The 19,734-nt window shown below is 37.4% G+C and overlaps 5 protein-coding genes across 7 annotated transcripts; 2 read left to right on the top strand and 3 right to left on the bottom strand.

Moving 5' to 3' along the window:
• Positions 1 to 987: 987 nt before the first annotated feature.
• LOC113740316 (ubiquitin receptor RAD23b-like) lies at positions 988 to 5,480 on the top strand. Of its 2 annotated transcripts, none has more exons than XM_027267898.2 (12): positions 988 to 1,326; positions 2,666 to 2,827; positions 3,018 to 3,036; positions 3,143 to 3,204; positions 3,281 to 3,331; positions 3,416 to 3,593; positions 3,666 to 3,800; positions 3,883 to 3,948; positions 4,205 to 4,252; positions 4,337 to 4,446; positions 5,008 to 5,086; positions 5,211 to 5,480. In XM_027267898.2, exons 2-12 carry the CDS (start codon positions 2,763 to 2,765, stop codon positions 5,325 to 5,327), a joined length of 930 nt encoding a protein of 309 aa, XP_027123699.1. In that variant the 5' UTR covers positions 988 to 1,326; positions 2,666 to 2,762; the 3' UTR covers positions 5,328 to 5,480. The 2 variants fall into 2 exon arrangements, with proteins under 2 accessions (XP_027123699.1, XP_027123698.1); XM_027267897.2 differs by having other exon boundaries at positions 989 to 1,326; positions 3,018 to 3,056.
• Positions 5,481 to 7,463: 1,983 nt separating this feature from the next.
• On the bottom strand, positions 7,464 to 8,938 carry LOC113738445 (glucan endo-1,3-beta-glucosidase-like). Its single transcript, XM_027265652.2, has 2 exons — positions 8,818 to 8,938; positions 7,464 to 8,535 (listed from the first exon to the last, which is right to left on the bottom strand). Exons 1-2 carry the CDS (start codon positions 8,891 to 8,893, stop codon positions 7,577 to 7,579), a joined length of 1,035 nt encoding a protein of 344 aa, XP_027121453.1. The 5' UTR covers positions 8,894 to 8,938; the 3' UTR covers positions 7,464 to 7,576.
• A 182-nt stretch (positions 8,939 to 9,120) lies between these two features.
• LOC113741752 (glucan endo-1,3-beta-glucosidase-like) lies at positions 9,121 to 10,219 on the bottom strand. Its single transcript, XM_072046716.1, has one exon. The coding sequence runs from the start codon at positions 10,207 to 10,209 to the stop codon at positions 9,187 to 9,189; it is 1,023 nt and encodes a 340-aa protein (XP_071902817.1). The 5' UTR covers positions 10,210 to 10,219; the 3' UTR covers positions 9,121 to 9,186.
• A 978-nt stretch (positions 10,220 to 11,197) lies between these two features.
• On the bottom strand, positions 11,198 to 15,152 carry LOC113739663 (uncharacterized). The gene is made up of 7 exons (XM_027266939.2): positions 14,996 to 15,152; positions 14,631 to 14,875; positions 13,450 to 13,689; positions 13,086 to 13,197; positions 12,754 to 12,928; positions 12,303 to 12,549; positions 11,198 to 11,670 (listed from the first exon to the last, which is right to left on the bottom strand). Exons 2-7 carry the CDS (start codon positions 14,812 to 14,814, stop codon positions 11,387 to 11,389), a joined length of 1,242 nt encoding a protein of 413 aa, XP_027122740.1. The 5' UTR covers positions 14,815 to 14,875; positions 14,996 to 15,152; the 3' UTR covers positions 11,198 to 11,386.
• Positions 15,153 to 16,579: 1,427 nt separating this feature from the next.
• On the top strand, positions 16,580 to 19,569 carry LOC113742735 (uncharacterized). Of its 2 annotated transcripts, none has more exons than XM_072047246.1 (2): positions 16,580 to 17,044; positions 18,915 to 19,569. In XM_072047246.1, exon 2 carries the CDS (start codon positions 18,969 to 18,971, stop codon positions 19,281 to 19,283), a length of 315 nt encoding a protein of 104 aa, XP_071903347.1. In that variant the 5' UTR covers positions 16,580 to 17,044; positions 18,915 to 18,968; the 3' UTR covers positions 19,284 to 19,569. The 2 variants fall into 2 exon arrangements, with proteins under 2 accessions (XP_071903347.1, XP_027126476.1); XM_027270675.2 differs by having other exon boundaries at positions 16,587 to 17,044; positions 18,925 to 19,569.
• The last annotated feature ends 165 nt before the right edge of the window (positions 19,570 to 19,734 follow it).

Here is a 19,734-nt window from a genome sequence, read left to right as displayed (position 1 = left end):
TAAGGGTGTGTTTGGATTGCAAGATTTTTAAAAAAAAAATTTAAATTTTGTTTTGCTTACATCATACACACAATTTCCAACCACATTTTTATCATATCACAATTAGTGCTACAATAATTATTTCATATCACAACCTCCTATCCAAACAAATTTTGATTTTGATTTTTATCTTTTTTACACATGAGTAACTATTGTTGGATTTTATAATAACTTCCCAAAAGGGCTATTAGACATTTCAAGTAATAAAATCTTTTCTTAATTAATTGGTCAATTACAGTGAATACAATGTTGGAGAACTGATTTGAATAATGAAGGCCAAAGGTGCCAAGTTCACCACCTTCTTTGAAGAGAAATCTAGGTAGGATTATAGTACAATAATTCACATTATTAAGTGGGAGAACTCATCCACTTATATTTACCTTGAAGTATTACTTGTAATTTTATCCAAAAAAAAGTATTACTTGTAATCTTTTAATACTTATAAGTCCCTTTTTTTTTTCCTTTTAATAGGTTCAAAAAAAAAAGAAAACGAATTTATTATTAACAGCACTAAGTAGCTGAATACACTTTTTGTGATGTGATATGAATAATTATCACGCTTTTGTGATATGAATGTGTGCGAGATAAAAAAATTATTAATATTATAAAAAAATGATTAAAAAATGTGTTTAGTAAACAAAGATTGTGTTTCGATTTCGATAGATAAATATTTTCAAATAATATTTCGCACGCATTATAAACATATTTTTCAACTTATTTTTTTATATTTCGAACTAAATTTTTATTTTACATACATCACATTATAAAAAGTACTATAATAATTATTCCAAATAATATTTCAAATAATACTCTATCCAAACACACATGTATTATTTCGAAAAACTTGGCCGTCCAAAATCTCTTTTGAATGGCAAAGGGGTAAAAAAATGGAGTTGCGCATTTGCAACTTTCATTAATTAAAACCAAAAAAGAAAGAAAGAAAGAAAAAGGTTTACAAATTTGCAAGTCACGTCCTCCGTTCTTGCGCAGTCGCACAAAAAACACATTTATTTTGATTCCCTCTGGCGCTTCCTTTTCTGGAGCATTCCTTAATCAGCATTGCCTGGTTCTAGGGTTTCCTTTTTCCTCCAACTCTTTAATCCAAAGCCTCGAACTTCACCTACATATTTTTCCGTTCTGATTCGACCGAAATCGAAAAGCCTAGGACAAAATTTGTGCAAAAAAGCAAAAGAAGTCTCATCAAATTTCGAGTTCGCCGATATGAAGCTCACTGTGAAAACTCTCAAGGGCAGCCACTTTGAAATTAGGGTTCAGCCCAGCGACACTGTAAAATCCCTTTTCTTTTTTCATAACATATTATTGAAAATTATGTGATTTTGATATTACATTTGAATTTGTTTTCTGGTTTTTTATTTTTCAGTGTTGCTTCTTTTTTTTCAGTTTTGTTCGTTTCGCAGGCTCTTGTTTTATTTGATAAATTTGGAGATATCGTTCGCTTTTTCATGGTGCAAATAGGAAATATAGGGGTTTTTCAATTAAAGTTTTATCCTTTTTTTGTAAGATTTTTTGTTCTGGCATTTGCATTTAAGCTATGGTTTTAGCACTAATAATTGTTTTTTTTTTTTGCCCCCTGTTTTTTGTTCAAGCCCTGTTATAGATGATTTGGGGAACTTCATGTTTGTTGAGTGTACAAAAGGAAGCGAAGAAATGTTGAGAGCTTATATGGTTTAGGTAAACAATTGTTTGGTGGGCAGTGGGTTGTACTTGTTTTAGTTAGAGTAGTAGTGCTGGACTTTGAGCAATTTGAGAAATGGGTTATAGCTTGACAGGCGGTAGGTCTTATTTTGTGGCTAAAAATAGATAAATACGGAGGGGTTTCAAGTGGAGTGGTCTCTGACTTGTTGGTGGGATACAGTTCTGTGTTCCTCAATGGTTTTTTGGACAGGTATATACGACATCCTTATTTGTATAATTCTAATCAAATTTGTGAAGCTGTTGTGGAACTTTGCCAGATTTGGTGTTGGTTTTTGATTGCAGTGCTACTTCCATATCAGATCCTATGACAACAGTAGGCAATGGGTAACTTAATGAAGTAGAGAGAGAGAGAGAGAGTGAATGACGTGCTGGTTATGAGATTGATTTAGGGATCAGAGGTCTTCAAAAGAAGGGGAAAAGATAAAATATTGTTATCCAGTACCAAAGGCCCTTCAACCACCCCCCCCCTGGGGCCCAAAAAAAATAAAAAGGCTATTAATGTAGGCTGAGATTTTTTGGTTCTGATGATAGGAAACATGTGCAATAAGTATGGTGACTAATTGTGAATTGGAGAAGCCTGAGATTTATTTGATGGCGATGGAATTCAAATTGTGGCGCACTTATTAGTGGTATCAACATACAGCTTGGTTTGACAACAAAAACAATACAAAAGACAGATTTTTTTTTCTTTTTTTTTGTTCAGCTTAATTGTTTATATTTTGTGGTTTTAGCATATGTTGATTGTTTTCACTCTATTTATACCCTTCTCCAGTCAATGGTTCCCTTTGAGTATGTTGAATTGTTGGGTGCTTCAGAATTCTACCAGAAATGTTAAAACAAATATAAAATGGTTTTTTTTGGTCAAACAATTTGTTTCTGAATGATTCAGATGCTACTTTTCTGGTTTCAGATTATGGCAGTTAAAAAGAACATTGAAGATATGAAAGGAAAAGATAGTTATCCATGTGGTCAGCAGTTATTGATTCATAATGGAAAGGTATTGAAAGATGAAAGTACCTTGGCAGAAAACAAAGTGTCTGAAGACGGGTTTCTCGTGGTCATGCTCAGTAAGGTATTGTCTTGTGCACCTCGTGTATTCCTTGTGTAATACCTTCTAGGTGGCACTTCTAGTGCTCAATGCTTCATGGCGTTGATGGTTATTCTTGTTATCTCTTAGCAACTCCTATAGAATCAGTATGACTTCTGAATATATAATTGGATGGTTACTTATCAATCTTTTTGGGTTATTTTCATGTCTGCAGAGCAAAGCTTCGGGCTCTGGTGGGACATCTTCTACCCTGGTATTTCTTAACGGATGGATATGTTATTTCTCTAGCAAGGGGTTATCTGTAATAATGAATGTTTTGTGTATTTTTCCCCTGTACAGCCTACAGCTACTGCTGCAGCAATTTCTAATCCTACACCACCTGAAGCTCCTCCTCCAGTCCTGTAAGTTGATGAAGGATGGTAAAAATCACCACTTTTATGTTAGGTTGTTGGTTAACAATGTAATTTTGCTTTATAGGGCCTCAAAGACCAATGCATCTGCTTCTAATCACGAGCCTCTGCCAGCTGGGTATGGATCTCAGTCATTGTAGAAGTTTTAGTGACTACAACTCTTATGAGAGAGTTAACATACATTGTTTTTGCCTTACAACAGTGCACCTTCCAATGCTTATGGAGAAGCTGCTTCTAATTTAGTTGCTGGCACTAATCTCGAGCAAACAATTCAACAAATAATGGATATGGGTGGTGGCACTTGGGACAAGGAAACAGTTACTCGAGCTCTTCGAGCTGCTTTTAACAATCCAGAAAGAGCTGTGGACTATTTATACTCTGTAGGTTCTGTTACTTTTTCCTCCACCTTTAGCTTTGTCGTCCTCAATTGTTGACCTTGTCTTCCATATCAGGGAATTCCAGAAATGGCAGAAGTTGCTGTTCCAGTGGCTCCAACTGGGACTAATTCAGCGACGCAAACTGGCTTGGACTCTGATGTTGCTGTTTCTGGGGCACCCAACTCTTCTCCACTAAATTTGTTTCCTCAGGTCTCTCCTCAATTTTGCTGGTGTTTGCTATGTTTAATCATTTATACTGTATCTTACAAAGTCCAAGATGTATTCTTTCCAGGAGAATCTTTCTGGTGATGCTGGTGCAGGTCTTGGTTCTCTTGATTTTCTTAGGAACAACCAACAGGTGGTGGTTCATTGTTGCATAATTTGTACTTCAAGTAATCATATTTACACAACTCCAGAAAATGTTTGATGACAAAATTGATTACTTTGTTGATTTTCTCAAGGAGCAACATAATTTGTGGTTTTCTTGTTAATTTGGATTATGTTTTCTATGAAGTTAGAATAGCCAACTTTTGAATCTACCATTGGGCTTTTGCATTAGATCATCTCATACAGCAACTTTCTTTGTAACAATTGTTCTTTCATTTGCATTTCAGTTCCAAGCTTTGCGGTCAATGGTTCAAGCTAATCCGCAAATTTTACAGGTGTAGATTTGTATATGCTCTTTGCTATCATATGTGTTGATTTTTTTCTGTTTGGAAAGTCTAATGTTGTTTTATTTCTTACAGCCAATGCTTCAGGAGCTCGGAAAGCAAAATCCTCAACTACTGAGATTAATAGAGGAGCACCATCAAGAGTTTCTTCAATTAATCAGCGAACCAATGGATGGTTCTGAGGGGTGAGTGGCTACTCACTGTCTGGAAAATTCAAGGAACTGGAAAACAATTCCAGTCTCTCATATATTGAGTTATTACCAAAAACACATGATCGTTTTTCATTTTTAATTTGTATCAGTCATTTTTTGGGTCTTTTTTCTTTGAGAAGAGAGAAAGAGGGGGGGGGGGGGGTTCTGACCACTGAAACACCAGTCCAATGGGAAAAAAAGAACATATAATAAAACTGTTTCATTGTCCATTAGTTCATATTGGCAACAATTTTTTTTTTGAAAGTCATAAGTTGCTGCTGTATTCAAGATTGTGCGTAGAAGGTTAGTTGGGCTATGTTTATTTTTTCTTTTACATATAATACTTCTTTGTTTCTGACAGGTGTTTGCCTGGTACTCTTTATCTCAATTCTAGAAAATGTTGGATATTTATAGATTTTCTGCTGGTGGTGGTGTATAGCTCTTTGACATTTGATCTTTTAATCTAGCTTCAACAAGCAGTGGACTTTGTTTGTCTAATGCAGTAATGATGAGCATGCCCGTACGTTTTGATTTTGATTTAGCTCCTTTTTCTAGGGATTTATTTGATCAGGCTGAGCAGGATATGCCCCATGCAGTTAGTGTCACACCAGCAGAGCAGGAGATCATTGAGCGAGTATGTGAATGCCTTCCCCTTTCTTATGGTTTCATTTGCTACTTTGTATTTTTGACATTTTGAAAAGCTTTATTTGTACCATCTATTAACTATGCTAACAGCTGCTGGTTTTTTTTCAATTTAGCTTGAGGCAATGGGCTTTGATAGAGCCCTTGTTATTGAGGCCTTCCTAGCATGTGACCGCAACGAGGAACTGGCAATCAATTATCTACTTGAGAATGCTGGAGATTATGAAGATTGAACGCGGAAACATTCTATTTGAAGATTCTTTATTACGTATAGTTATAGTCCGGAACTTTTGAAGATCGTGTTTCCTGGAGTTTGTCAAACTTCTGTGTTTTACATTTTGATGGCTCCTAATTATAGAGACATTGTTAAGGCGGTTGTATGGTTCTGTATCATTTTCCCTTAAATCCCCCCCCCTCCCTCCCTCCCTCGTCTCTCTCCCCCACCCCCCCCCCCCCCCTCTTCCTTTTCTCGAGTCCCATCCCTCGACTACTGCAATTAACCTCGCTCGTGGTTTTTCTGGAAACTGGTATAGAACGTTAGATTGGAGTTCAGAAAGCTCAACACTAAGCAAGGTTTCCATTTCTTTGATAATTATCGCAATCGCCTGCAATCATTTCCTGGCTGAATATTGGTTACGAGGCATGCAAATCAATAATGACTTTTTAAGATTTTAATTCAGATAAAAGGGTCTCATTTCCCACGCCCATACGGGACAGCAATCTTAGAGCATGAAACTAGCTGAACAAGATGTTCTGCAGTCTCTCCTCTACTTTGTATGCTTGTAATTGACCGGGCAGGTTGGGTCATTTCCCTTTTCCGAGCCACTCTTATCCGCTATAAATGCTCATTTTGCATTCTAAAAAAGAGTGGATATCTAGTACCTAATTCCTAGTGTCTAGCGATTTCAGAACTTCAAATATGGTTGATCTAATCTTCCAACTTGCCCCTTCATATCTTGTCATGTTTGCCTGGATTTGTGAGTTCATTTTTTTCTTTGCAAACAAGGGTTGTGGACTGTTATCTGTATCGTTTGCTGGGCAGTTGGCTGTGGGTATCCACGAAAAGGTTGTGCATGTCCATTTTGCATTTGTCGTCGCAGCAATTCGTGTATTCCTCTGTTTTGGTAAGGTGGTACAATAATTATTATTATCAGGCAAAGATAGATCCATGGTAGAACATGACTTGTTTGTAAAAGGTGGAATTCTAGGTCCATCCATCCACATATAGTCAGTGCCTTTCATTTGATTATTGGAAGAGAAAGCCACGTTAGACCTCAAGAAATCATCGGTGGGACATTTATGGGCTACACAACTGAAGTTGTGGGTTGAGCACATGGATATTCAATTGATGTTTGTACGAAAAAGGATTTCTTGTGCTCGAGTTTCCAGTTTCTTTGCAATAATAGCTCAATAATAGTGCAAACCAGGGATAAAGGTTCATCATACATACCAAATATATATATATATACACACATTTATGAAAAGCTTGAGATTTTTATAGTCTTGCGAGATTTTGATCTTTGCCGTCTCATTTCCCCTCCATTTCTTGCTTCTTCCCTCCCACCCTCTCCTCCTGAAAATAAGAAATTTGCTGATGAATTGCACCACAAAAGTTCGAAATTTTTGCTTAAGCATCACTAATTCCACGAGCACAAGCACAAGACATTATGTTTAATTAAAATGTTTTTGTGGTAATTAAGGATTTATCATCTTAAGGTGTGCCTTTGTGAGTGTTAATGCAAGACTTCAGTTTAACACTTGAATACAATTTTTACTTGCATAGTTAAAGAGTACAATATGAAATTGTTCTCATAAACTTTCGCGGCTTCCTATTTGTAGCTAGGAACTTCAAAGAGAAAAATGTAAAGTTAATATTACATGTAAATTTCAAGACTTTCAAGCTCGCCTATGAATTGAGAAATTATACGATTAACAAGAAGAGTAAATCTTATATACACTCACAGTGTAACGCTATCATCGTTGGATCCATGATATATGTGCAAAAATTGAATTTTAAATTTAAATTTTGTATAGTTGTCATTTATTCAACGCTGATACTGTATACATTATCAGTGTAGGAAAGATTAATCTTTAAAAAAAATATATATAGAGAGTATAAGACATGAAGAATACATTCCATAACAATAATATAGTTAATACAAACTAGAACGAAAACATCACAGGAATTAAAGATTCATGAATAATCTTTAAAGATTCTTTATTGAGTTCACTAAAATCTATAGTCGATTCTTATTCAAACCCCTATTCAAATTCTCGACGAACAAGAGGTATTAAGAGCAAGACGGTATAAAATTCTATAAAATTTGAATCCAAAAGAACTTCTATAAAATTTAGAAAATGAGAAGAGCTTGGTTTAACTTCGTTATTATAATCTTTCCCCTCTTGTCATCGAAAGATACAAACCAAAATATAGGTCAAACATCGCACATTTAGTTAAGATCAGATATAGATCAATAACCAATTAGTTGAAGCTAACTGCATATTTGGGCTGCTTGTTTGGAGTGAAAAGGCCAAAATGTTTCTCAGTCTCATGTCCTGTTTTCTCATTTTCATCAAACATGGCAAACAAATAGGTCTCTATGGCCTTTCCAGGCCTCTTCGGAGTCCCTGATCCTGCCTTCACGTGATTAATCAAATTTTTGTAGTAAGTTCCAGCATTTTCCACTGAAGAAGCAGAACTTCCCTCAGATGGCCAGCCAGTCTCTGACACAACAATCTCGACAGTATTTCCACCTTCTTTCTCCAGAGCCCAGTAAAAAGCATCCAACATTGCATCATAAAGGTTTTCATACCCCAATGAACCGTCTTGAACAACAACTCCAGGTGACCTGAATAATGCATAATCAAGCTCTCCGTTGCCTTGATTACCAAGATAGGTAAAGTAAGGGTATATATTGACAAGCAATGGTGCATTGTGTCCGACTAGGAGATCAATAATAGGTTTGATGAATGGTTTGGCAACATCGCTGAATGAACCTTGTGATGGAGGGTTGGATGCACCTAAAAGAGGAGGATATGTTGAAGTTGAGACCTTGATTTGTTCCTGTAGACCTGCTGCTACAATTGCATTGTGCAAGTTTTCGATGGCAGGACCGATGAATGGAGCATATTCAGATTCAGGGGTCACTTCATTACCTACAGCTATGTATCTGAACTTGACATCAGGCCAATAGGTTTGTACATTGTTGTGAATCCAGATAGGAGCTACTGAAGCATCTGTTGCAAGTGGTTTAACATCTTCGAATGATACATCGACGAGGAGTTCTATGTTGCTCCCTCTTAGAGCATTTAGAACTTCTGGTACTGGGGAATAAATTCTCATTTTTGTGATGCCTTTTTCCTTGTATAGATTTATAGCATCCTGTTTTGAAGGTAAATTGTTACCATTCAGCCCATAGCAGACACCTATTGGCAGTGCTCCTGCATAAGAAAGATCATGTATAGACGTATGTTGGTGTCAAATGCAGTTGCTATCATTAATTTGAGCATCACTAGCCATATAAATGTGAACTCATTCATCATATCACCAAATGAATAATTTCATGTACAAAGTTTTGAATATTTCTATCATTTTCTACCAGAAAACAAGAAACCAAAAAATGATAACTAGTAGGCTTTCTCGCAGACATAAATTCATGCAATCATGCTCGGACCAAATACATATACATAGCTATATATATATTGAAAGAGATGGATATTGACCTGCTGATATAGTGAAAGGAAGCAGGATCAGTCCAAGAAGTGAAAGCGTAGATGGCTTTAGAGCTTTGGCGATCATTATTGAGTAGAGTCTAATGATCTGAAGTTTGGGGAAAAAAAAAAGGAAAATTAAAGACAAACTCAAAAGTCGAAGGATTTATAATCCTAATTTGTGTGGGCACACCGTAGCAGCCCTTTTTATAGGGAGGGAAAAGAAGAAGAAATGGTATTGGCTCTGAAAGAATTAAAGAAAAGGAAGAGAAGGCTGAAGAAATAAAGCCAAACAACAAATTAACAGACCACATGAGTAGCAAGACTTCTGAGGAGCTGTTACGAGCTGTTATTGACATTGCTAGTTATATTGTACTCTGATTAATTGAAATTAATTGAATACTTGGGCTGTTGGTTAGGACTGAAGAGGCCAAAATGCCTTTCCGTCTGAGCTCCTGGCTTCTCATTTTCATCAAACATGGCAAACAAATACGTTTCTATAACCCTTCCAGGCCTCTTTGGAGTCCCCACTCCTCCCTTCACATGATTGACTACATTGTTGTAGTAAATTCCAGCATTTTTTAATGAAGCAGCAGGAGGATTTCCGCTAGATGGCCAGCCAGTCTCCGATACAACGATCTCAACGTTACTACCACTTTCTCTCTCCAGAGCAGAGTAATGAGCATCCAACATAGCATCAAAAAGGTTCTGATATCCCAACAAACCATCTTGAACAACAATTCCAGGCGAGGTGAATAGTGCATATTCAAGCCCAACATTGGCTTGATCACCAATGTAGCCGAAGTACGGATATATATTGACTAGTAATGGCGCATTATTTTGTACCAGGAAATTAATTATAGGTTTCATAAATAGCTTCGAATCATTCCCGAAGGAACCTTGTGAAGGAGGAGAGGAAACAGCTAAGAGAGCTGTGTATGTTGCCGTTGAGACCTTGATCTGGTCCTGAAGACCCGCTGCTATGATTGCGTTTTGCAAGTTTTCCATGGCAGGAAAAATGTACTTAGCATTGTCAAAATTAGGCAACACTTCATTTCCGACAGCTATGTATTTGAATTGAACATCTAGTACGTAGCGCAAGACATTGTCTTGAACCCAGCGAGCGGCTGCTGAAGCATCTGATGCAAGGGGCTCAATGTCTTCGTTGGCTACATCGACAATAAGTTCTATGTTGTTTCCTCTTAGAGCGTTGAGGACTTGTGGAAATGGGGCGTATATTCTCATTTTTGCAATGCCCTTTTCATTGTAAAGATTTATAACATCCTGCGTAGAAGGTAGATCGTTGCCATTTAATCCATAGCAGACGCCTATTGACTGTGCCCCTGCACGTGATATTCTGAGAGTAAGCAGAAACAGCCCAATAAGAGCCAGCATAGATGCCATGAGAGGCTTCTTGATTACAGGGGGAGAAGATAGCAATGCAAAAAAATGGAAGAAAAAGAAGTTTTTCTAATCTCAAAAGGTTCGCACTGCATATACATATGTTAACAATGCCGAATAGCAGTGCCTCTTATAGGAGAATACGCTATGACTGGGACAAACAAACCAAGTAAACCTCAGAAATGAAACATGGCAGAAGTAGTAGTAGTAAAGACTGAACCTTGGAAATGTGTACTTAATCAAAGAAATGTTTTTATTACCCGCTCAGAGCTCAATCCCAACATCCCAGTCAATTTGAAAATTAATGACACGCATTTGAATATTTTATGGGTTTAATGGCATTGGTTATTTAAATAAGCCTTCAACACAGTGAATTGCTGAGAGTTCATTCAGTCACAGGAAAAGCCGCGGCGCCATTGAACCAAGTCTCCTAGTTCAGATGAGTGTAGGACAACCCAATTCTTCTTCTGACTTCCTATTATTTCCTTCAGCTTCTGTGGCGTTTAGCTGCAGAATACGTCTTTGAAACCCATGTAAGAAAGAATACTGGGCCTTCACTTGTTTAGTTATTATTTTCAATGACTCTAATTCACTTCAATTTGAAAATCATTTTGAGGTTTTCTTTCCATTTTTTATTTATGTATTCGTGAGTCGGAACTTTTTCTTTTTCTTTTTTTTTTTAAGAAGAGAAGGAACTTAGATAAGTAATCTTGCCATCTTGGTGGTGTTTTAGCAAAGTGTTACTTTCCAACAGCCTAAAAGACAAATATCATGCTTTCATTTTTCTCAAAACAGTAAAAGCGAAAACCACATATTTTTTGTTTATATTGAACAGCTTTCTGTTAAAAACGAGCACAAGTGTAGTAGCGATAACCGGTGAACATAGCAAGGCTGACCTTTATGCCGGCTATGACAGAAAAATAAGGCAGAAAATTAATGAATCGCTACAGCACATCCAGATCAAAATCAAAATTCAACTCTCAACAAGTAATGAACACAAGCTTAAACAATTTTTCCACTGCGAGATTTAAAGCCATCCATCCACAGCTTTCAACACATTAATGCAGCACAACCGTACGACATTCTGCTTTCTACTAAACGAGGTGATTACATGTTTGACTTCCCACAACAGTCATTGCAAACATTTACACAGACAGCCACCAAGTATCCGAACAATAAATCAGAACTCGCGTTCTGGGAATAAAATAGGTGCAACCAGTGACCACAGGAACAACGCAGCGGTTGCCCAACCTGTTACAATTCGGACCCAAACAGATGGCCACCCCACATCAACCAACTTCCCGCTCTCTCCCACTGAAGTTGACCATCCTGTAAGGAGCATTGCAGAGTACATGCTAGCAAGTGAAAAGATCAAGTGGAAGAAGGAATACGAATATGTAACTGGCTTGGCCTTTTCTTTCTCCTCCTCTTTGTCTGCCTTGTCTAATGGTAATAATGGTTTCCCTTCATTGGTAAAAATCCAATAGTCAGACACTGTTCACGAAATATCTCACTAAATTTTGCTGCAAAGAAGTGACTAGGACTAAGGAGTTCTTTTCGGTAACACCACAAAACCACATATAACTAAACGCCAGAAGTTAAGTAGCAGGTAGTGGAAAAACATTTTAGTAGGTCGGTCAGAGGAAACAATTGACCAGTCCAACAAATAGCAAACCAGAGACAAATAGGGTACACCTATTGAGCTTCACAAATTGTAATCAACACTACAACTCCATTTTAAACACGGAGAAAACTGAAGGAGAAAACCAGTATCTTGAACTGACATCCAACAACTTAATAGTTACATTCCTTCTAAGCTTTGCATATTCAGAAAGGAAAGGAGACCATACAATACAAAAACCAAGAACAAAAATATCAAACATTCCTGTTACAGTTCACTTTGTATGATCGAGAAAAAGGGTAACAAAGATCATGAAAATGTCTTGTTTTAGTTTACTTCAACTCAAATAATCTTGAAGCCATTCCAACACCAAGTTACTGGCAACAAACATCAATGAAATTGATGTATTTCTAGTCCATATTATTGAAACAGATCCTAGGCATCTTTGCTCGACACAATGAAATAAGATCCTCACCTGCCCGGGGTGAGCTTGGAGGGGAGGGGGAGAGCAAGGTTGTAGAAGATCCAGCCCGAACAGCAGAGTAAACAACAGAGAGCACAGTGGTGAGTAGACCAATAGTTAGTGTGCTAGTGGAAACAGCTTTTGAATGCTTGTGAAGGCCATTGCACTCATAATCCCTTGGTTCGCTGGCAAGTCCACTATAGCAGAGATACATGCAGTACAATGAAATAACTGAAGCAGGCAAGATGCTCCCACCAACCTATTTGTGCCAATTTCAGTTGTGAGCAATATCATCAAGAACTACTTAAATGCAGCATTATCACATCTTACCCATGTTGAACATCTATGCACTTAATTCCATTAGAATTAAGGAAGCTCAGTACATAATATACCCCAAATAAAAAAGACCAAGGAAAAGGATATTTAATACTTCTGGTCAGAGAATGAAATCTAAGAAACTTACTGATGGATGTAGTGTCACCACAGCAAATGCAAACACAGAGATCAGAGTCATCACAATAAAGAAAGTGTTGAGCCCACAGTCATGTCCAGAAGCAGTAAAAAGATAGAAGAGAAGCCCAGAGAAGGCAAAAGTTGCCACATAGCACACAAGAGAGATGACGAGCAAAGCCATATACCTGCAATACATGAATGAAAGAAACAGAAAAAGAACAACATTAAAAATAGTTAGAAGAGCCAATCTAAATCAAAGTGTGGTAAAAGTAATAGAATCTTGAACAAAATGGTGGTCTAGAAGTAAGTGAGAACTGCTAATATAAAACAAAGTAAGCTAACCAAAACTTCTCATCATAGCCGACCCATTTGTCATTCCATCCATGAACAAAGTCCAACAAAAGCACAACTTGAACAAGAAGAAAGAATCCCGCACCAAACTTTGATGTTGTCTCTGCGTTTAACAGATGAAATACTAAGCATACTCCAGGTCATGAAGAAAAAAGAAAAAATTGCAAAAGGAAAGAGAGATGAGGATTAGTTGGCCATTATCCAAAGATTGTAATACAAATTTACCATTTTTCCAACAATGGATAATCCATTACGTGAAGCATTTGCCCCAAATCAATTAACACCACATATAAAGAAACTTTAAGGACAAGGACAATCCATAACCATGGGAAAACCTCAAAAAGATATGGCTTACCATAGAAGCTAATGATTTCATTTGGAACAAAAAACATCAAAATCACAAGAAGACACCAACAAATGATCTTTATCATCCATCCGCCATGGTGCACACTATCCCGAGGATCCTTCTGGTTTTTTATGCCCATCATGAAGACAGCTAGAATCGTGAAAAATAAGAAGTTTCCCAAACTAACTCGCAACACAGCATCTGTTTCAAACCACTCTCTATCCGGTGTTTGATGGAAATGATTAATCCCTGGGGAGAAAACCAAATAGCTGTCATCTTCATTATAACTGATTTAGGAATAAAACAATGATGCCTATTGACAATTTAAATTTTTCCCCCCTTATTTGCCTCTCTCTCAATTTATTACCTGGTTCCTAGAGGTCTATGAATATATGTAGGCAGCATAGCAGATGAGAAGCCAAGTAAAATTGATCAAGGGCAGAATTCACTTGTTTTTATGAACCAAAGTCAATGCGAGTTTAAAATTGCTCAACAAAGTAAAAGTTTGAGCTACAGAATATATATATCCTTCTCCAATTTCCCAGAAAAGCAAAATACATCAAAAGAAAATCAAAACGAAGATACATTTTCCTTTAGTTGGCTAACCAGGCTGCAGAGACACGTAACTGTGCAGTACAGGCCACTGAAGCAACAGTTAGAAACTCAAACTTAACAGAAGACATTTTTTAAAATAGATTCCCCTTCAGAAGGGATGAACAAAGAAGGAGAGAGAAGCAGGCAATATGAAATTCATGTTTTAAGATGGCAAAACAAGGCCCTGAACCACAAGGTAGTATTTCATTGTCCACCTAGTCTCTCATTCGATCACTTCTTTTCCCTATCAAAAAGATCATTCTTTTTAACTCTTCAGCTCGCAAAGCCCTTTTCATATGTTTTTCATTTCATACTTGATAACCACCTTAATAATCTTAACTAGTAGCACTTAAAAAAGCACTGCCTGGATATTGAACTGGTATCTAGAATAAATGAACCACGTTAACTATACAAAAATTCAGCTACGTCTCCAACTTAAGACCAAATTTGCCCTAAAGTACACAATTATAAATCAGAATTCTTTCCTCCTGCAACTAGTCCAACACTAAGATAATGCGTATTCACCCAAAAATCATGCAACAAAAAAAAAAGAGAAATTTTGCTAGTAAAAGACAGATAATCCAGTGGCTGCTTACAGGGGATTTTTTCCATGAGAGGTGCAGCAACTTCTCTAAGAATCCAAGAAACGATTAACGATAACGCAAAGAGGCCACAGTAGGCAATCCGAGCCGATTTACGGCTGATTCCGGACACCACCGTCCGGCAGGCGTCGCAGGCGCACCCGGCGCAGCATGACGCTAGGCATGTAGCTGCCCACATCTTTAGCTTCCACTACTTTAACAGATTGATCAAAAACCGTCCAGCACTGATTGATCAAACCCTAGAAATAACAGATGCAGTGACTAAATGGCAATAATTTATTTTTAAAAAAAAAACAAACAAACTAGTGCAAAATTGGTGTAATTCCCGGTGAAATAGATGGCTTAGGTTTTAGTTGTACCTTTTGCTCTTTTTCTGGTGATCGGAGGGTGAAAAGGTAAGGGGAATTAGATGATCAAAGGCGGATGGAAGAAGGGGAGAAATTGGGAAAGACTAGAAGAAAGAATCCATTGATGAACGATGACTCTGGTAACTTTGGAATGAGGACCTGGTTGTATTCCACTATTGAGACTTGAGAGATTGGTCCTAAATTGGGCGAGTTTTGAGTATGGGCTTTGACGGCTTAAAATCAGCCAAGAAAACGGGTTGGGCTCGGTCTTACGAAGTGTTGTATTGTTAGGTACCCTACACCAGTTAGTTATTTTTGACCCAAAATTTTTCTTTAATGTAATTTGATCTTAAAAAAACATGTGTGTTTGGATTGAAATAAAATAATTTGCTTCACAGATTCCAATCACCTTTTTATCTCACATACATCACATCACAAAAAGTGCTACAGTAATTATCTCAAATAAATCATCCAAATAAACTCCTATCCAAACAAACGATAATTGCGTTAAAGTCCTAATATCACGGAAATGTTTCCTTGTGCTCTATGATCCTTTGAATCTTCTAATGCAAAAATTTTCTTTTTTACGCATTTGTGGGGGTGAAAAGCAGCTAATTTCCTTTGAGTAATAATAAAATAAAACAACAATTTGTTAGATTTATCTCAAATAGCTTAAGTGTAGAAGCATCCCTTGTAATGTTTGTGTGTTACACTGTCCAAATTTTGCAACTTTTAGTTTTATCTTCTGCTATTGATATATTATTATTCTTTTTAAGACAAAAAAGAAAAACAAAGAGTAACAATCAAACAAACAAATTGCATGTTTGTCTGCTGGATTCCAACCTTTTCCTTCTCCTCCTAGCATGTAATGAAAAATATATGAGTAGTCGACCGTAATTTGAGGAGATTTTGATCTAGTGATTAAAATTAAAATCTTGATGTTTTTTATTCTAATCGCCCTACCTTCTCATCGATTTTTAAATCCCGTGTAGGCATGGATTGGAGCGATTTCTTCTTACATGTTATAGTTTGAAACTGAAATGTGCTTCTTTTTTTTTTTTTTTTTTTTTTTGTGTGTGTCAGCTACCATAACATTTGAAACTGAAATGTGTTTCGTTCTATATATGACTGAAATGAATCACGAACTTTGACACTAGCTCCTAACCCTCCATTTTTTTACCGAACACCACCTAAATTTGGAGCACCCCGTTTGACCTGTCCAGGCTCCAGACAAGTCAAAGATACGTGGGTAGCAGTAGCACCCCATTTGGAGGCTGGAACAGAAATTGATATGACCCTACGACCCCTCCAATAGCCGGACTAATTAACGGACCTTTCCCCCAACCTTCTACGTCCATCAGACAATCGTCATCATTGATCATTTTGCCATAGCCATGACCCGACCCGACCCGACCCGTATTGGGGTCCCATATAAAATAATATCCGATTCCCCAAAACCCATAAATAAATACCATTCCCTTTCTGTCCAAAAGAAAAAGGAAAAAACGCGCAAAATATCAGAAAAAGGTTCCCAGTCAAATCGCACACGCAAAATCATACTATCCCAAAACCCAAAAAGGTGCCGCAACTCTTACCTTTTTTTTTTTTTTTTTTGCTTTTTTCTCCTCCTATCCTATTCCTATCTCTCTCGTTAATTAGGGGAACGCGTCGTCCATTTCCACAATACATCAATAAAAGTCCAATCTTAGTTACCATATATAAGTAGCAGCGGAAAGATTTTTTGATAGTCTCCTGTCTCCGGTCAGTAGTTTGGAAAGAAGTGCGTGTGTGCGTGTGGGCGGGCAGGCTCTCCTCCTCACATCCACCCGAAACGCCAGCCCCCCGACGCACACGGATTTCGAGCAACCGGAAGAAAAAAGCCCACAAAACAGAAAAGGAATACTCTGCTAGTACTATTTATTATTGTCCCAATTAAAGATTTTGATTAAATATTGATTGATTTCTTCTGAACATTAATTATACCTGAAGGGAAGATTAAAATCCGGAGTGCATCAGCTCTGATCGGTTCAACTATCCTTTTCTCTTCATTTTTCTTCGGTCGTAAGTCTCTCTCTCTCTCTCTCTCTCTCTCTCGTTTTGTGTTTATCTAATTCTATGTACCTAATGGCCGAAACTCGTCTGTAAATTCCTTGGCGCATTTTTGTTTTGGGTTGTTCCTTTAACTATGTCGTGAAGCTTCTTTTTACAGATCTGCTCCTTTTGATTTACGCGTTGATTTGCCGCATTATATTGTTAAATTTTGATCATGTGATTTGTATTGCCGACTGCAATGTGGAATCTCATTTTCCAGCTGTGAATTTGAGGGAACTCCTTTGTGGAATATTTTTAGCTGTTAGTTTTGGTGTGTTAAAACTTGTGATTAATTTTTGTTTGTCTGCGATTTTTTATACTGTTCCGTTAGTAGATTTGATTGAAGCGAATGTGAATTTGGAGGTCAATTGTGGACTCAAATTTGGGTATGAACTTGCGTGTATAAAACTAGTCACATAAGATCTAGAAGCTTTGGTTCGTTCTCGGGAATCCATCAGGATATATGGAGTATTTGGTGATTGTTTGTGTTTCAGAGGTAATTCCAGTGCTAAGATGAGTTGGTTACATTTTACAACTTGCGAGGGCTAAGGCATTGTATCGTAGTTTGGTGCATTTTCTCAGATCTCACTGATGGTTGAATTGTGCCGTGCTCTAACTCTAAGCAAGGATTGCAGATGGAGCAAAGAGGAGTGTGTGTTTTGAGCTTGTAGTTCTGATACGGCCTTTTTGATAATTACGCTAGGAAGGAATTGGATATCATTTCTAGACTGGATGTCATGGAGTCAGCAATGTTTGACTGACACTATTTAATCTGCCGGATGAAAGAGAAGAATAAAATTGGATGAAATGACTGAACCATATTCTTTGCCTTCAGGTGTTTGATTAGTATGAGTGATCATCTTTTCATATATTGCCTGCAATTGTAATTTTGGGCTGTCAAACTTTTCTCAGTCGTCTTCTCAGATTATGTTTGTAGTATCTTTCTCTTTATATTTTCAACCCTAATAACAGCCAGAGCTATCACATGAGGTTGGCCATGTTAACGCCTTTATTCAGTATAGAAGTGGGTGAACCTTTTAACACATTGAATATAAAAGTCCAGAACATTGACGTTTTAGCGCCATTTTGTTATTATGAATGTAAAAGTCCAGGGTGTCAAGTGATCACATGATCAAATGGTTGTTGATCATGCTTGGATACTTCCATGTTAAGCTCCCTTACCAGAATGTTTGAACAGCCCTGCTCATCTGGAAGGGATAAAGTAAGCAAACAGGGATTAAATTGATCTCGAAAACTTCCTGTTCTTTGGCTACTAGGTGTTCTCCTCTCTCTCAAACAGCAAGTTACATTTTAATTGCTGTGGTTTTGTGAGTTTAATATTGTGGACTGAATATCTGAAATGGGACAGTAAAGCAAGCACTTTTGATATGCTGCCCCTGCTTTTGGTTATAGTAAACGCTAGCCAATCTCTTTTATTGCCTGTATGATTCCAGATGATTGAGATTATATCATGGTGAATTTTCATGAGGAGAGTATTCTGATTGCCACTGAGGGCTCATCTCCTTATGACGTACCAGTGTGCCTTAAAGGAGAACTGTTATTGTGGTGGATAATTCTGTTTTTGATCTATTATTGCTCCATAGATGATTGAAATCATTGATTTATTTAATGATGTATTTCTAATTACTTTTGTATAATGAAGTCATACATCTTGTCTCTGTTCTATGTTAATTCTCACTCAATTTGCTAGTTGATCTGGCTTTGTGTGAATGCTAGCTGTTATTTTGCATACCAAAGACTTTTTTTATTTTCTGTATTGAATTTCATTAATGTGTTGTGATGAATTTTGCTTGAATATGGTGCCTGTCCTTAAGTTTAGATTGATGCAGGTGCAGACAAGCTGAAGTGGTAGCAGAAGCTTACTGTGTAGAAAATGGCTGCTATTGACAGCATCATAACTTCACCTCATAGGAGATCTCAACCTCAGAGTGGGTTTTCTTCACCAATGCTTAAAAAACAGATGTCACGTGGGGATGAATTCGGGAACTGCTCAACCCTCATTCAGCGGCACCGCTTCCTCCTTACTGCTCTGGCTCTTCTAGCTTTTCTCTGCACTGTTTACCTCTACTTTGCAGTAACCCTGGGTGGCAGTGACTCGTGCTCTGGATTATCCAGGGCTCAAAAAGCAGCATGTCATCTGCAGCAGGCAAAGGCAGCTGTAGGCAAGGGGAAATTGAAATTCTTCTAGCACCATGGTTGGCTGCTGATTTCATTTTGACTATATCACTCTTGGAACCTGGAGGAGGAAAATCTGAGATATAGACTTTTGAATATCAAGTAGGTTAGTTTAGCCCTCACTGCTTGAGTAGGAGGATGTGAAATTTTTTTTTGGAAAGCCAAATGATAAAATTGTAGCCGATTAAGTGAATTCTCCCTCGTGGAAAGGGATAAGTTGGGTTTTGGTGATGAGGGTTGTGTTGTCAATCATGGTCATATTATTTTTTGTTGTTAATAGTAAGAACGGCTTTTGTTTAGCTTTTCATATACTTTTATAACCCCCTAAGCTTTGCTTCGCTTGGCTTCCAAGCTCTAGATTTTGCTTTATGGCTTTATGAGTATGCGCTGCTTTTGCTTTTCATTCTCTGGTTACCAGTTTTACTTGAAACCTTTTTCCTTGTCCGCCGAGATCAGCGAAATTG

The sequence above is a fragment of the Coffea arabica genome, chromosome 4e (assembly GCF_036785885.1).
Source record: "Coffea arabica cultivar ET-39 chromosome 4e, Coffea Arabica ET-39 HiFi, whole genome shotgun sequence".
Classification (NCBI taxonomy): Eukaryota; Viridiplantae; Streptophyta; class Magnoliopsida; order Gentianales; family Rubiaceae; genus Coffea; species Coffea arabica.
This window is presented reverse-complemented; position numbering and strand designations above follow the sequence as displayed.

What these genes read in the sequence shown, in the direction of transcription:
- LOC113738445 (XM_027265652.2), bottom strand. Translation starts at nt 8,893, where the DNA reads ATGATCGCCAAAGCTCTAAAGCCATCTACGCTTTCACTTCTTGGACTG. An exon ending in TCCTTTCACTATATCAGCAG is followed by an intron (nt 8,536 to 8,817) that starts GTCAATATCCAT and finishes TTTCTTATGCAG; the next exon opens with GAGCACTGCCAATAGGTGTC.
- LOC113742735 (XM_072047246.1), top strand. Translation starts at nt 18,969, where the DNA reads ATGGCTGCTATTGACAGCATCATAACTTCACCTCATAGGAGATCTCAA.
- LOC113741752 (XM_072046716.1), bottom strand. Translation starts at nt 10,209, where the DNA reads ATGGCATCTATGCTGGCTCTTATTGGGCTGTTTCTGCTTACTCTCAGA.
- LOC113740316 (XM_027267897.2), top strand. Translation starts at nt 1,261, where the DNA reads ATGAAGCTCACTGTGAAAACTCTCAAGGGCAGCCACTTTGAAATTAGG. An exon ending in GAAGCTCCTCCTCCAGTCCT is followed by an intron (nt 3,205 to 3,280) that starts GTAAGTTGATGA and finishes TTTGCTTTATAG; the next exon opens with GGCCTCAAAGACCAATGCAT. An exon ending in TTCTTAGGAACAACCAACAG is followed by an intron (nt 3,949 to 4,204) that starts GTGGTGGTTCAT and finishes TTTGCATTTCAG; the next exon opens with TTCCAAGCTTTGCGGTCAAT.
- LOC113739663 (XM_027266939.2), bottom strand. Translation starts at nt 14,814, where the DNA reads ATGTGGGCAGCTACATGCCTAGCGTCATGCTGCGCCGGGTGCGCCTGC. An exon ending in TCTCATGGAAAAAATCCCCT is followed by an intron (nt 13,690 to 14,630) that starts GTAAGCAGCCAC and finishes TTTTCTCCCCAG; the next exon opens with GGATTAATCATTTCCATCAA. An exon ending in TCCAAGCTCACCCCGGGCAG is followed by an intron (nt 11,671 to 12,302) that starts GTGAGGATCTTA and finishes TTACCAATGAAG; the next exon opens with GGAAACCATTATTACCATTA.